Raw genomic sequence first — 14,441 nt, 5'->3', positions numbered from 1 at the left:
TGGGCTGCCCTAGGTGGACAGTTGAGCCTCCAGAGATGGCATCAAGGATGGTGCAGACAAGCACACAGCAGGTGGATCAGGGGCTCACAGAGCCCAGCCACGGTAACTCGGTCACTGGAGCAGGGTCAGGCCACCAGGGCAGCTGAGAACAGAGCTGCCACGTGTCCCAGGTCACTGCTTCCAGGCAGAACACAGCTCAGACACTGAGCTCGTTCTGTGCTGCAGCAGAAGTCAGAGGTGCCAGGGCCCTATGGCAACCCCTAAAACCAACACGACCTGGCAGGACACTTTCAGGTAAGGACTCCCCATCCCCAGCAGCCCCACTGTATCCAACAAGGGCAAGGCGTTTGGAAGAGGAGACAGCAGTGCTTTGGAAGCTCGAGGCAGAGCCTAGGCCTGCTGGAGGCAGAGCCTAGGCCACACAGACCAGGACGGCCCCTCGCTGTCTTCTCTGCCACCAAGGAGAGAGGAGGGAGAGCGCTCTATTTTCCCAGTTGAAACGGGAGGGCCAGGCCCCAGAGTCAGCCCTTGGCAGTGCCACGCTCCCTGTGCCCGCAGCAGAAGCAGCACTCACCTTTTCATTGCTGACTGTGGCCCAGGGGGCATCTCTCACCACAAAGCCCTTGGATGGGGCCTTGGACTCTTCATGGGAAGAGGGCTTCATGTACACCTGCATCGCCTCGTTGTCCACCACATCTGCAAGCTGCAGTCACATGGCCCAGTTAGGATGTGGATCGGGACAGTTCCTCAAGCTGGTGTAACCCCTCCACCCCCAAACTCCACCTCATCATGCAGCACCCTGTCCAAGGTCACTAGCCTGTTCCATGGTCACCGAACATGGTGTTTCTCCACTAGTTTGAGAACCACCAACTCCTAGACTGCAACTGATGCAAGCTGCAGCAAGGCAAGCACGCGCACGTCTTGGTGGTGTCCCAACATGCTTGTTCGCTGTCCCCTCCTGGACAGTGGGGTCAGTCCTCACACAGCTTGGGGCTCTGCAGCCAGTGGTCTGAGGGACAGCTGCAGACCAGGGCTGATTGCAACCCGCACAAAGACTGAGTTCTGTGGTGCTGTGGTAGAAAATACCACATGGAGATCCCTCAGACATCCAGGTCTGTGGTTGAGGAAATTCTTGCTAAGCCGCCGCACAGATTTGCTGAACACTTACGTATTCTTCCTCCAAGTTCAGGATGTGATCAATAGCTTCTTCCACGTTCTCGGGGAGTCCTGTCACGGTCACACAGTTGGGGTCAGGAGCTCCACTCTGGGGAAAGCGAATATCCACCTGAAATACAAAGAAACACAGGAATTACACCTGCACATCTGAAAAGCTACAGACTCCTTTAGTCTTTTGTTATTGGAATAAGATGATCTTCAAGGTCCCTTCCAACCCAAACCATTCTCTGTGCAGTGCTGTGGCAACAGCACAGGGCTGGATTTCCAGACAGTGTCCTCATTCTGCAGGCATCCTCGCCACCAAGCCATCAGCAGGAGGCACAATAAGTTTTCTATCTCCTCCACAGATCGAGTAATCCTGGCTGACGACCATTTTATGTAGTTGGCTTAGTGTTACCCGTACACAGCCAGCGAGGTCTCTTCCAGCTTGCCTTCCAGATGGCTGCAGGGAAGTCACACAAGATGGGACCAAAACCAAAGGCTGCTCATTTCAGAACAAAACAGCTTGTTTCAGCAACCAAGACCAGCCAAGATGTTACGTCCCAAAGGCTCATCACTCTGGATTCATGTTCATTAACTGTCCCTGTAGTAAATCACTCTGCTACTGCCACGTGCTGTCAGGGATGCAGGCCCCTGCCCTTCCCAGGCTGAGCTGGCTTTGCCAAAGCCTTTCAGCTTCCAGCAGCCAAATCTGGAGCCCTGAAAGTGTATTTGGGAATCTTAAAGTCACAGGAATCACCGCTGGCTTAGACAAAGAAATCCATAGGATCTCCTCTGAGCTGAGCTCATGCTAAGGGGGTCTGGGTACATTTCCCTCCCACAGCTCCCCAGCGTCAGTGACTCAACCACCTCTCCCTTCAAATGACTATTTGGGACCCCATATGGAAGAAATCCACTGAAAGGCGACTTTGCTCCTACATTTGCAGTGACACCTTGAGGGGAGCAGAACAGAATTGGATTTTCTTTGCTTCTGTTCCAGCTGGAGGTGCTCAACAGGCACAAGAAACAAGGACCACAAGATGTGAACCTGACGCTCCTGAATTCGGACCCTAGTACCCGACTGCTCCCCCAGCCTGTGCTGCCCCACCACTCACCTTGAATTCATCCATGATTTTGCGGATGGCTTTGCCACGTGCACCGATGATGCGTGCGTGGACACGGTGGTCCAGAGTCACATCCTCAGAGACCATCTGCTCCAGCTCGCCAACAATCTTCATGATGGCATCCCGGGCAGCCTCAGCATTCTTCTCATAGCCAGTGATGGTGATCTGGTCTTGGGCCTGGGGCACATAGAAGCATGTGAGTAACCAAGCTCATAAGCAGCTAAGCAAAACTCCCTGCTACTCCCTTTCACCCTCCATCTTATTCAATAGCAGCACAGGGAAGTCAGAGCCCATGCTCAGAGACAGCCAACAACTCTCTGTGTCCCCTCTGCCCTCTCACCTGGCTCTCATCATCCTTGTCAGGGAACTGGATGTTGACCTCATGCTCTGTGCGGATCTGGGTGATCACTGCTCCCTTACGCCCAATGATTTTAGGGTGATACTTGGGATCCACAGTGACTGTCAGCTTGAAGCTTCGCAAGGCCTGGAAAGAGAGAAGCAGAGTGAGGTACAACAGCAGGGAACACACGACGGCTGCTCCGCTGATGGCCACGGAAGTCCCCGCATTCCTTTTGGCTTCTGAGATTCATGGGACAGATTCTGCAAGGTCCTGCCTGAGTGCACATGGCTATAGAAGAGAACCCAAAACATTCATCTGCAGCGGCCTTGCGCTTTTTGCTAAGTTCAGCAGGAAACTACGGGTAGAAAACAACTCCCCAGATCATTCCTTATGCTGTTTGTTCAGAGCTGGGATAAGGATTCACCAGAAGAGGTACAAAGAGACTATAGCACAGCGAGGCTCCTGCCCTGTGCCATCTCAAAGGGATGTGAAGGTGAGAGAGCCCTGGACAGTTCAGAGTTTCCTAAAGTAGAATCCCAAGACTCTCCTGTTAGTTCATATTAAACAGGTTATATTTGGTAAGCCACTGAGTCCCCCAGACCTGCAGAGCAGCTAGGGGTGCTATTAAAAGGAGAAGAGTTCCACAGGTCTGTACAGCTTCTGAAGGTAACACCCAGAGGCTGAAGCCTTGTTCAGCTGGAAGGAAGAAGAACTGGCACAGGCCTTACCCGATCCTCTTGTTCAGCCTGCAGCTCCTTCACTCTTTCCAGCAGCCCAGTCTTGGCACGGTCCAGGTTGGTGGCCAGCCCCGTGATGGTGATGACATCTGACTGCAGCTCAGGAGCAGGGACCTGGATGTTTACCTGAGCAACAAGTAATGATTATCACTTTGTACCACTGCTCACTGCACGTTAGCTTCTCACTGATCCTCTCTGCTACCAAGAAGAGCTTGCACCTCGCCTGAACCTGTTCCTTCAGCCATTATCAACATCAGATTGCTTTGCTGCAGGACTTCAGGACCTGTCACTCCCTGTACCAGCCTGGAGAGGCTGGGAAACAAACACACATTCAACAGTGCTGCCTGCAGCCAACCTGCACCGGCCTCAAGAGCAAGAGGTCTGCAGCCCCTGCGGGCTCCTGGGGAAATCTTCCAAGCAGGCGGGCATGGCCGAGCTGTATTGCATGGCCAAGGAGGGAAAACAGCTCTTGCACTGCTAAGAAATCCAGATAGGCCCCAACAAGTCCTACAACACTCACGACACCAGCTCCCATCGTACAGCTTCATCGTGAAACCTGGCAAGCCCCAGAGCCAAGGAGTTCATTACACAGGTCTCACTTTCTTATTGTAAAGCCTGTATTCTATGGTCAAACCAAGATGGTCCTGAGTAAGTCACAACTGATGGCCAACACCATAAATGTGGTCGTTTACAGATTCTCCAGTATGTGGGATTAGGGAGGAAGGGCAACAACTTACTTCAAACTCGTCCATCATTTTACGGATCCCACTTCCTTTCTGGCCAATGATATAACGGTGAAGATCAAAGGGAACTTCCACTTCAATGGTGACAGGAACCAGAGCCTAGAGGGATAGGAACAGAGTTTGCCAGTTGAAAAACTTCTTTCTTTCAGTTTGCCATATACTTGCTCAAAAGAATGAGTTGCTGGAGTGAAGTATGTTCCCTTGTAGTCAGGGTACAAACTCTGCAGGAGAGAGCAGCTGCAAACACCAAGATGACCTGTGGGGTGTTAAACATTTTTTTCCAAACAAGCCATCTAAAAACTCCCTCTGGCGTCAGAGGCTGTTCTCATATCCTTGGCTTCCACCTACAGAAACTTGGATGACATCACTAGAGGAGAAGCATGGCAAGGTCTGCTGAAGCTGGAATGATTCAGCCTCAATCACACTGTATCTCATCCCAGCCCTGCTCCATAAAAAAGGATGTCATGCTTTTCTGGCAAGTGACTTGGGGCTGCTTGCAGCTGTAGCAATTGCTAGGTCAGGCGCAGTGATTCAAGCCACCTGGCTAAATTATAGAGCAGCTGGAGAACTTCCTTTGAGCAATGCAGACCTTCTCCACGGTTTGTGTCAGTGACCACCTGGATAGCAACCTTGGCTGAACAGTTTTTATCACCATCACTAAAGCATGCAGTGAGCTGCTTGCATCAGGACATGACTACATTATAAGGCTAAAGGGTTTAGAAGTCACGTACCTGCAGCGCCTCCTTTGCTGCCTCACACTTCTCCCTGCGGCCAGAGATGATGATGATATCACACTTCTTTGGAGAGCTGGGGTCTCCATCCTTCCCATCCTTGCCTTCCCCACCCTCCTCGCCATTCTCCTGCACAGCTGGCTCTGCAACAGGGGCTGAAAACATGGAAAGCCTCATGTTAAACAGACAGAGCCCCCTCCTTGGTCAACATCTTCCCCTCCAGATCTTCAGGCTCAGCCCAGTCACAAGAGACCAGACACTACAGCCTGCTATGGAAGAGGTCACACAGTCAGCTTGCCATGGCTTGGCCTGGACTAAGCAGAACTGAACACCCACTGAGATGGTCTCCTCCATGCGCCTCTGCACAGCACTCACATTGCCTTTGCCCGCCGGGGGAGAACCTGCAGTTGCACTCTGGAAGCAGAGGCTGTGCTCCTATGACAGCAGAGGCAATAAGGCTGGCAGTGCCTTCAGCAACAGGGAATTTCACTAGCACTGCGCTGGATGTTACAGGACAGCTGGTGGTAGACCAGGCTACTCAACAGAACGAGGCAGAGCAGGCCCCAGCTGTGCTGAATTCAGTACACCCAACACTGAGAGCACGAGAACTCCGAGGAACCTTGACAAGCCTGCAGAGCAAGAGAGCAGCGGCAGGTTCTGCTTTTGGCTAGGACAGGTCCTTGTGCTCCCTGTGCTCTGTGGTGAGAACAGATTCAGAAGTCACAGGTTTGCATTTTTACCCCCTAAAAGCGGCCCCTCTTCCCAAGAGGACACGGTTGATTCCAAGCCCAGATCCAAGGACGCTGTAGGGAACACCTGGGGTCACTTCTCCACAGATTTTAAGTAGAGCTTCTCCACTGATCAAGTGTAGACTACACATCTGATCACCCCAACTGCCATGTGAACATGCATCCATGGGTATACCTGGGTTCTCCTCCCTGTCAGGGAATTTGATCTGGACACCATAGTCCCGGGTGATCTGCTGGATCCGGGATCCTTTGGGGCCCATAATGGAGCGGTGGAACTTTTGTGGGATGGTGCATTCGATTGTCACTTGAGCTTCCTGTGAGAAAGCAGAGTTGCTCTATTGTGACGCAGCCTCTTTCACTGCAGCAAACAGGATGCTTGCGTGTGGTGAAATCCATAATGGACAGAGTGAGGTGTTGGGAAAGGTAACAGCTGCTGTCATGGAAAGAACTAAAAGTTTCCCAGAATCTTTCCCTCTCTCAGAGAAGTTAGCATGAGCTGTTTTAATGAAGGCTGCCTCCGGCCTGTGATGTTAAAGGCTTCAGAGACCAAAGGCTCAAGCTTGCTATGACTCTGAAGGGGAGGAAGTAGTAAGAGAAAGGAAAAAGCTAATGAAGGAAGGAAAGGAAGGGCAGAGGTTTGACTGATGGTTGTTTCCAAAACGCAGTACTACCAGGACAAGAAACCCCAGCGAGCAGCCTCTACCCAAGACCAGGCACGGGGAGGGCTCCAAATTTTTCATGTCTAAAAGTACCCCAAACAAAGCTCTCCCCAAAAACAAGAGGAAGGTCAAAGCAGGCAATTACTTGAAACAGCATTGCCATTTTGGAGCCAGCAGCCCTTCCCTACGCTGGGATCTAAAGTCTGCAGTTGACAGCAAAGCTTTAAATCCCAAATCTGTTGTGGGACTTGTTCACGTAAAGCTTGGCTGTACAACAGGTTCAAGAAGAGTTCAGCTGAAGCAATAAAGTATGGGAAAAAACAGCTTTCCTGGGACTTACCAGGTCCTCAATGATCTCCTGGATGCGCTTCTTGGCTGCCTCCACACAGTCCTTGGCTCCCTTGAGGGTGACTTTGTCACTCTGGGTGCCAGAGCGGGGGAAGCTGACCATCACACCACCGTACTCATCAGCGATCTCACGCAGAACTTGCCCCCTCCGGATGACGAAGTGGCGGTGGTGCTTGGGGTCAACCACCATGGAGTCTTCAACCACGTTATCCTGCCAACAGATGACGGCAGCCAGTCAGCCCTGCCCTTCCTGGCCATCATCACCCATTTGCTGCACTCAGCAGAAAACAGTTTACAACCTCACTCCAATAAGCAACAGTGAAGAGGATCTTCCTGAGCTCCCACCTCGCTCGTGGTTCTAGGAGGAACAGGTCCTCCACACTAACTCATTACATCTTGCTGCAGGGATAGCAAAGTAGCAGTTCTTACCAGGTTCTTGATGAGGGCCTCCAACTCCTTCTGCGCCTCTTTGACAGCTTCCTCAGTTCCCATGATAGTAATCAGCTCTTGATCTTTGTCCTCGGAGGTTGGGAAGATGATGCGGGCCCCGGTGTTGTCACGCACCTTGCGGATGTTGCCACCGCCTTTACCAATAAGGAATTTGTGGTACTCTGGCTTTGCACGGAGGTCCACGGTGTAACTCTTCGTTTGCTGTAAGGAGGCAGATCCACATGGAACATGTCAATACGCAGCAAATACACATCTGCACAAACAGCAGACATGCAGCTGTGTAACTGCACACACATGCACAGTGTTGCATGAGGAAGGTAGATGTAGCTTGCTGTCTAAATCAAAAAGGTTTGAAGGAAAAACACAACGTGAAAGATGCTCTCAGTGCTGAAGAAATATCTCTACACTCAGCACAGCTGGAGAGAATATGAGCACAAAAAACCTCCCGGGAAGTCTTCTCTGGGACTCACACTGGGCAGCAAAATCGTTGGCTGGCTGACTGCTGTAAGGCAGGCAGCAGAGGGAACCAACCAGGGGAATGTGCTCACGTGCTAGTGTTAAAAAGGGCTTTTTCTTGCTGTTAAAACGACCAGTCAAGTGATTCCAACTCAAAGCAATGCCTTGTAACCAAAGGCTCCCAAACCCAATTATATACAGAGAAATGTAAGAACTGGAGCTGGAATTCAGAGACGAAGTAAAAAAGGAAAGGAGATACTCAGAGGCAGCTGTTTGAGAGAGGTGCGGCTACCCAACAGCATTCAAACCACAGCAGTAGGGAGCCTCAGCCCTCTGAGTATGTCCCCAGCCTTGGGAGAGAAGCATTTCTGCCAGTTCTTCTGCCCGTGGGGGAAGAACTCATTGTCACAAGGACAAAAGTGTAGTTTTCTTTCAATCATCCCAACTGTACTCAAATCCCTTGGAAGAGGATTAAGCTGTCTTATGCCAGAAGCTTCTCAGCAGGCTGAGGGGATCATTTGAACCCTGAAAGAGAAGCAGCTGACCAAACCAATCCATTCCTTCCCTTACGACAGGGCTCACCTTCTCTTCTGCCAGGTGCAACAGCTGTTTCTTGGCTTTCTCCACATCCTGTGCTGGGCCCCTGATGGTCACGGTGTCACTGCCAGAGCCCTCGGTGGGAAAATGGATGTGGACTCCACCACACTCCTCCATGATGGAGCGGATGAAGCGGCCTTTGGCGCCAATGAGGGAATTGTGCAGTTTGGAAGGAATAGAGACCTCCACCTCTGTGATGTTGGCCTAAGAAAGGACAGTAGCAAGCTGTTAATTAAGCTGCAGAAATGTGTTTGTGCCTACCCTGCTTACCTTCCAACTCCCACATTACTACTATCTTCATGGAGCTACGTGTAAGAAATGCCTGACCACAGAGGTTTGAAACTGGCTGCCCCTGATACATGAACAGCCGCAGGCAGGCTCATCAGCATCATCCCACAGCACAGTCAATTTTAGATGAATTACGTCCTGAGAGCAAATACCATGAATGCAAATTCAGTCTCTGATGAGGAGATAGCAGACCTACGTCAAGCCTTCCATTTGGAGGTGCCACCAGCTCCTGTCAGGTAGCGCAAGTTTGCTCTCTTGTAACTTGGAAGGTATTGTGGGGAGTCAGCACTGGGAGACCAGCCTCCCAGTGACAGACTTTCATCTTAGCTCAGTTCCCTGCTTTGTTCACGATGATGAGAGTTGTCCTCATTAACATTGAGCACGTGGTATTTTTAGTTTGCTTGATCTCAGCTAAAGCACAGCCTTCCCTAGTTCACAAGTGACACTTCAGAGGGACAGCCTTACTTGCATCCTGATAAGCTAGGAAAAGAGACTTCCCTGAAAGAAGTGACAGATACCACAGGCATAAATCAGGGCTCTGAGCTACTGGCAAATTTTGCTAAGATATTAGGTTTTAGATTCAAGAACAGACTGACACGCACTGCTGTCTCCTGCCCTCCCCCTCTACAACCATTTCTTCTGAACTTATGCATTCTAGCAACATTTTCAAGTCCCTTATCTGCAACAGATAAGTCACTTCACTTACCAGCTCCTTTTGGATGGCAAGAATTCTGTGGCGAGCAGCTTCACAGTTTGCTCTCTTTCCTGTGATAACAATCGTCTCCGAGTTGCTGTTCTCTGCTGGGAGATCAATTTTGGTGTTGCTTTCTTCACGGATCTGCCACAAAAAAAAATAATAAATCATTTCAGAGGTGTCCCACATCAGAAGAAAGCACTTGGAGGTTACATTCCACATCATCAACAAACAGGAGAGAACAGCAAGCGGGATTTAGCAGCAGGCAGTTATCATACTGAGCACCAGAGACAGGAAAGTTATATCACCTTCTTGATGTTGGCACCTCCTTTCCCTATGATGTTCTTGTGGAATTGCTTGAAGATGGGGACAGAAATTGAAAAGCTGTTTTCAACCTAAGGGAGAAAGGAAGGAAGAATTGAACATTATGCTGTCACAGCAAGCCTCATACCAGGAACTTGAAAAATGTGAACTTTGTCAATAGGCTTAGACCCAAGGAAGTTCTCTACACAAGAACTGCAAGAATAAGCAAAACGAAGAGTTGTGGTGAATAGAGTTAAATCCGGTTGGAGGCTGGTCTCTAGCGGAGTTCCCCAGGGCTCAGTACTGGGGCTAGTTCTCATTAATATCTTTATCGATGATCTGGATGAGGAGATCGAGTGCACCCACAATCAGTTTGCAGATGACACCAAGTTAGGTGCATGTGTCGATCTGCTCGAGGGTAGGAAGGCTCTGCAGGAGGATCTGGATAGGCTGCACCGATGGGCTGAGGTCAACTGCATGAAGTTCAACAAGGCCAAGTGCCGGGTCCTGCACCTGGGGTGCTATAATCCCAAGCAGAGCTACAGGCTGGGAGATGAGTGGTTGGAGAGCTGCCAGGCAGAGAAGGACCTGGGAGTGATGGTGGACAGTCGGCTGAATATGAGCCAGCAGTGTGCTCAGGTGGCCAAGAAAGCCAACAGCATCCTGTGTTCAGTTTTGGGCCACTCGCTACAAGAAGGACATGGAGGTGCTCGAGCGAGTCCGGAGAAGTGGTGGAGTCACCATCCCTGGAGGTCTTTAAAAGACGTTTAGATGTAGAGCTCAGTGATATGGTTTAGTGGAGGACTTGCTAGAGTTAGGTCAGAGGTTGGACTAGATGATCTTGGTGGTCTCTTCCTACCTAGATGATTCTGTGAAGTGCCTTCAAATACAGCCTTTAAACAGCAGACATTACCCTCCTGCCTGTATCTAGCCAGAAATTGTCCAGAACTCCATCATCTTAAAGTGTTTCAGTCCCAACCAAGTACAGTGACAGTACACCTGTACATTTTTTGCTGGGCTACCCAGGTGTGTAGGAGAGAACAGACAGAACTCCCTCTTACCAGGTCTGCCACCATCTTTTGCATGTACTTGGTGCACTTCTCCACCTCGTTCTTGGGCCCTCTAAGTTGGACGATGTCGCTCTTGTGCGCTGGATCCGGGAAGTTGATGATAACCTGCAAGGGGTAATTATTGATAGCAAACTCAAACAAACTCAGGAACTGCTATGTCAGACACATGCAAAGATCAGGGAAATCCTATACATCCTTTGTCCCATTCAGAAAAGGGTAGCCACATTAGCAAGCCTCTGGCAAAAAGAAATATTTTCTTATTTGTATTAGAGAGTTGCTACATTTATGATTTCAGCAACAAGACAAGTACACAGGTAGGAAACATCCCCTCTGGACTCCTCATCTCCTTGTAAGCCTTACCTCTGGGAATTTCTCCCGGATTTCCCGGATCCGCTCGCCCTTCTGCCCAATGATGGTCCGGTGGAATTTCTGCTCAATGATTAGGTCCTTGGTGCGTTCATTTTCCTGATGGTAATACAGATTACAGTTGAGTGTTCAGCAGGAGAGCCATATACTTTTATTTACCAGCTTGCTGCCTGACAGTTTACCTGTCAGCAGTGTCCCTTTTTTCTCCTCTAGAGAGGATTCACTCTACATTGACAGAGAAGGAGTATGCAAGGGAATAGAAAAACACATCTGTGAGCAGCAACTTGCACTTAGATCATCAGATCCAAGTGCTCAGTGGGCAAAGGGCACATGTTTGCACCAGAAGTTATGTTATGAATGTAACAGCCCAAAACCCTGTGGCCTCCCAAGCATCACATCTTGCTCACCATACGGGAAGCGAGTTCCAGCAGCTCTTTTTTGGCCTGTTGGACCCCCTGTGGGTCTCCTTCAATTCTGATCAGGTTGCTCTTCTCATTGTCCGGTGGAATGCGTACAGACACCTTGTAGAGGTCCTTAATCCTGTTAACTTCAAGGCAAGGATGGTGGTGACACAGCCTGCTAGGCCAAGACTTGCAACAAAGCATCTTGATTATCAATGCTTACAAGCTGTTTAAAAAGTAAATTTCTGAAAAGAGGCCACTGGGGTGGGGTTGAAACAGAGGGAAGTGCCTCTTCACTCTGGAGTTCTACAAGAGCAGATCTGTGCCACACAAGAACTGCACAAGCAAATGCTGTGGCATCAAGAGAGCAAAATGCTTGCTTGCTAGAGTGAGGCATCTCTTTCCTCTGCAGACAGCGCCACATTTACATTAGAAGGTGATCATTCATTTCTCATCCTGAATTCTTTAATGGGGAGAAACTCATTGGTATATTTCCACCACCCCCTATCAGCTGCTAAAGTGTAATTCACACAGATTAACTTGAAAAAAAGTTAAATTTAATTCTCCAACCAAGATAAAATTTCCTCCAGAACCTAGCGAAGTCATCCCACCGCTGTTCAATCTGTCAAGATGCTTTCATACATTAAAACCACCCCAAGCACTTACTGCTTATTTATCTCTTTGTGTCTATTTATCTCCTTATGCCATTACCACTCTAGAAGAGCAGATTAAATGTGATGGAGACACCACGCTAGATGAACTACAGAGCCCCTGACACTACCTACTGAACCTGGAGAGTCCGAGCATGGCAAAGATTAGAAAGGCACACCACTTACTGTTAGCTCCATTCTTGCCAATGAGGTGTCGGTGGAATTTGTGGTCAACGTTGATTTCTGCATAATCCATCCGGTTGATCTGCAAAGAATTGTATAGGGCTAGGTAGGATAGGCCAACCGTTCTCCCCTCTTGTGCCCTAAGCAGCTGCCTGATGCCAGTATTGGCACTGACTCTCCAGTACTCAGCTATAAGCACTCCTGCTCCGAAGTGGAATGGAAACTTCTGTTTTGAGCTGCGAGCAGCATGCTTGTGAAGCACTTAAAAGAACTTACACACCTCCCAAGTTACAACTGAACGACAACTCTTCCTTCTCTGCATCAAAAGATTTAAGACCTGCTGCTGATTTTTTTAAGAATGCCAAAAGTGAGTTTTGCAACCAAGTGCTTTGTTCATCTGCTACACAACCTGCCTCCTGCAAGTTCTGTTAAGCATGGCAGGATAGGGACGTGATACAGACGTGATACCTAACTCATCATCTCTGCCCCTTCTTAGGTACTGGAACTAGTAACACCAACTTACCAGATCCTTGACCATGACTTCAATCTGTTCCTGAGCCACATTCACATCTTCTGTAGGTCCTTCCAAAGTGATTTTATCCTCTCCTTCTGTGAATTCGATGTGAACCTTGAGACGAAGCAATCGATTCAGTAACGATTTTCCAAGGTGCAAGACACGTCAATGCTGTTAGTCAGGCCTACAACACCTCTGCCCCTAAGAGACATTTTCCTTCCCACAAAGCACACCATTCTGAAAGCATTGTTCTTCTGCTTTCAGAAGAACTTACAATTTTGGCCATGTGATAGTGTCTACAGCCTAGGGCTTTGGCGCTGTCCTTACTATCTGCACGGGCTTTGAAGAAGTTACTTGCCTAACCTTTCTCTAGGTACTAACTCACAGTGAGAAGCCTAGTTTAATTCAGCATTTCCAGGTATGTTACTATATCAACTAATACCACATAAAGCTTCCTTTGGAGGGCTCAAGCCAGAAGAGTAACTTATGATGAGTAGTGCTTGCAGCAGTAAAAGAGAGGCTCCCTTTAATATTAAAATCTGTGTCATTTCCTCCCTTGTTTCACCCACACCAGAATACATTCTTCTCTTCTACAAATAGTGATCTGGACTAAACCACATTCTACAGCTGAGGCATACCTTTGGCATCTGCTGAGTTATTTTGGCCAGGTTTTGTCCTTTCTTTCCAATAATGAAACGATGAAGCCAAGAGGGGGCAGAGACCGAGGAGACGGTAAAACTGTTGGCCTGAAAGACAGAAAATCAGAGCAGCTGTTTGATGGACAGACTGGAAGAGATCCTTCGCAAAAATTCAGGTCCAATTCCTATGTTGCACCCTCAGCGCTGACTTAATGTAAGCAGCATCTCTAACAGCCCAACCAAGACTATTCCCACTCTGCCTGTCAGCACTCCCAAATACGTCTTTACGTGACTTTCTGAGAAGGCCTGGTCCATCCCGCCAGTACCTTTGCATAGACTTCAGTCAACGCCTGCCCAAGCTTTTCGGGCTCGCCTCGCAGTATCACCGTCTCCGAGCTGCTGTCAGTGGGTGGGATCTCGACAGAGACTCCAGTTTTCTCCAAGATCTCCTGCAGGGAATTCCCCTTGGGGCCGATGACATACTTGTGCTGGGACTTCTTCACCTCCACGGCAATGGTAGTAGTCTTCTTTTTCTGTGGGGGCAGAGGCACTGGGGCATCAATCACAGGGGGACGGGGAAGGACAAGAGTGAAAGGAAGAGGCAACAGATGCAGTGAAACTCTGCATCCAGGAAAGAGCAAAGCAAAGGCAAGCGCACTGGTTCTGCAGTACCCCAGCACCCTTTGGGCCCTTGCCCACAGCAGGCTTTGTGCTCACAGATTCACAGTTGACTAGTGCTCTGTGGCAAACCCCCTGGGACACTGCATGGAGGAGACCACGGGCACACACACACACACACACAGACTTGCACGCACACACAGAGTCTTGCACAACAGGGCTCAACATCTAGCTGTCCCCCAGGCAGTACTGTAACGCAACGCCATGTAGGCTAGCTGGCTATAAGCTGATTATCTCTGCTGAAATCCAGACTGGCACGGATACAGACCTAACCATGAGGAAAACAGCTCGACAACCCACAAGAAGGATATTCACAATGATGCTGGCTGTGGAAAATAAACTGGAGTGAAATTCACTCTTCAGCAACTTGTACTTATGTAACAACTTTGATGATGTGAGGTGGCCACCACTGGAGACTTCACACTTCGCTCCTTAGTAGCACCTGTGTGAACAAGAGCCAGGGGAGCTCTTTGTGGTCTGCTGATTCCCCCCATGACACAGAAAAGCGGGACGTCTGTCACCTCCCTGGTAGCATCAGCCCAAGTCCCACTCTGCTGAGTAAGGAAA

General features: G+C 49.4%; 1 protein-coding gene across 5 annotated transcripts in view; it reads right to left on the bottom strand.

Moving 5' to 3' along the window:
- Positions 1-14,441, bottom strand: part of HDLBP (high density lipoprotein binding protein) — a 36,923-nt gene that overhangs the window by 2,594 nt on the left and 19,888 nt on the right. For all 5 annotated transcript variants that reach the window (XM_027464119.3, XM_072042316.1, XM_072042318.1 and 2 more), the window contains 20 exons: positions 13,523-13,729; positions 13,197-13,304; positions 12,568-12,672; positions 12,048-12,126; positions 11,218-11,357; positions 10,805-10,909; positions 10,436-10,549; positions 9,380-9,466; positions 9,084-9,215; positions 8,075-8,293; positions 7,016-7,237; positions 6,579-6,797; positions 5,755-5,893; positions 4,831-4,985; positions 4,094-4,198; positions 3,348-3,482; positions 2,620-2,763; positions 2,271-2,456; positions 1,169-1,285; positions 575-703 (listed from right to left, as the gene is read on the bottom strand). In XM_027464119.3, the coding sequence (XP_027319920.1) occupies positions 575-703; positions 1,169-1,285; positions 2,271-2,456; positions 2,620-2,763; positions 3,348-3,482; positions 4,094-4,198; positions 4,831-4,985; positions 5,755-5,893; positions 6,579-6,797; positions 7,016-7,237; positions 8,075-8,293; positions 9,084-9,215; positions 9,380-9,466; positions 10,436-10,549; positions 10,805-10,909; positions 11,218-11,357; positions 12,048-12,126; positions 12,568-12,672; positions 13,197-13,304; positions 13,523-13,729 (2,847 nt within the window). The remainder of the gene's footprint in view (positions 1-574; positions 704-1,168; positions 1,286-2,270; positions 2,457-2,619; positions 2,764-3,347; positions 3,483-4,093; positions 4,199-4,830; positions 4,986-5,754; positions 5,894-6,578; positions 6,798-7,015; positions 7,238-8,074; positions 8,294-9,083; positions 9,216-9,379; positions 9,467-10,435; positions 10,550-10,804; positions 10,910-11,217; positions 11,358-12,047; positions 12,127-12,567; positions 12,673-13,196; positions 13,305-13,522; positions 13,730-14,441) is intronic.

The sequence above is a fragment of the Anas platyrhynchos genome, chromosome 9 (genome assembly GCF_047663525.1).
Source record: "Anas platyrhynchos isolate ZD024472 breed Pekin duck chromosome 9, IASCAAS_PekinDuck_T2T, whole genome shotgun sequence".
NCBI lineage: Eukaryota > Metazoa > Chordata > Aves > Anseriformes > Anatidae > Anas > Anas platyrhynchos.
The sequence above is the reverse complement of the archived record's forward strand: the minus strand, read 5'-3'. Positions and strand labels throughout refer to the sequence as shown.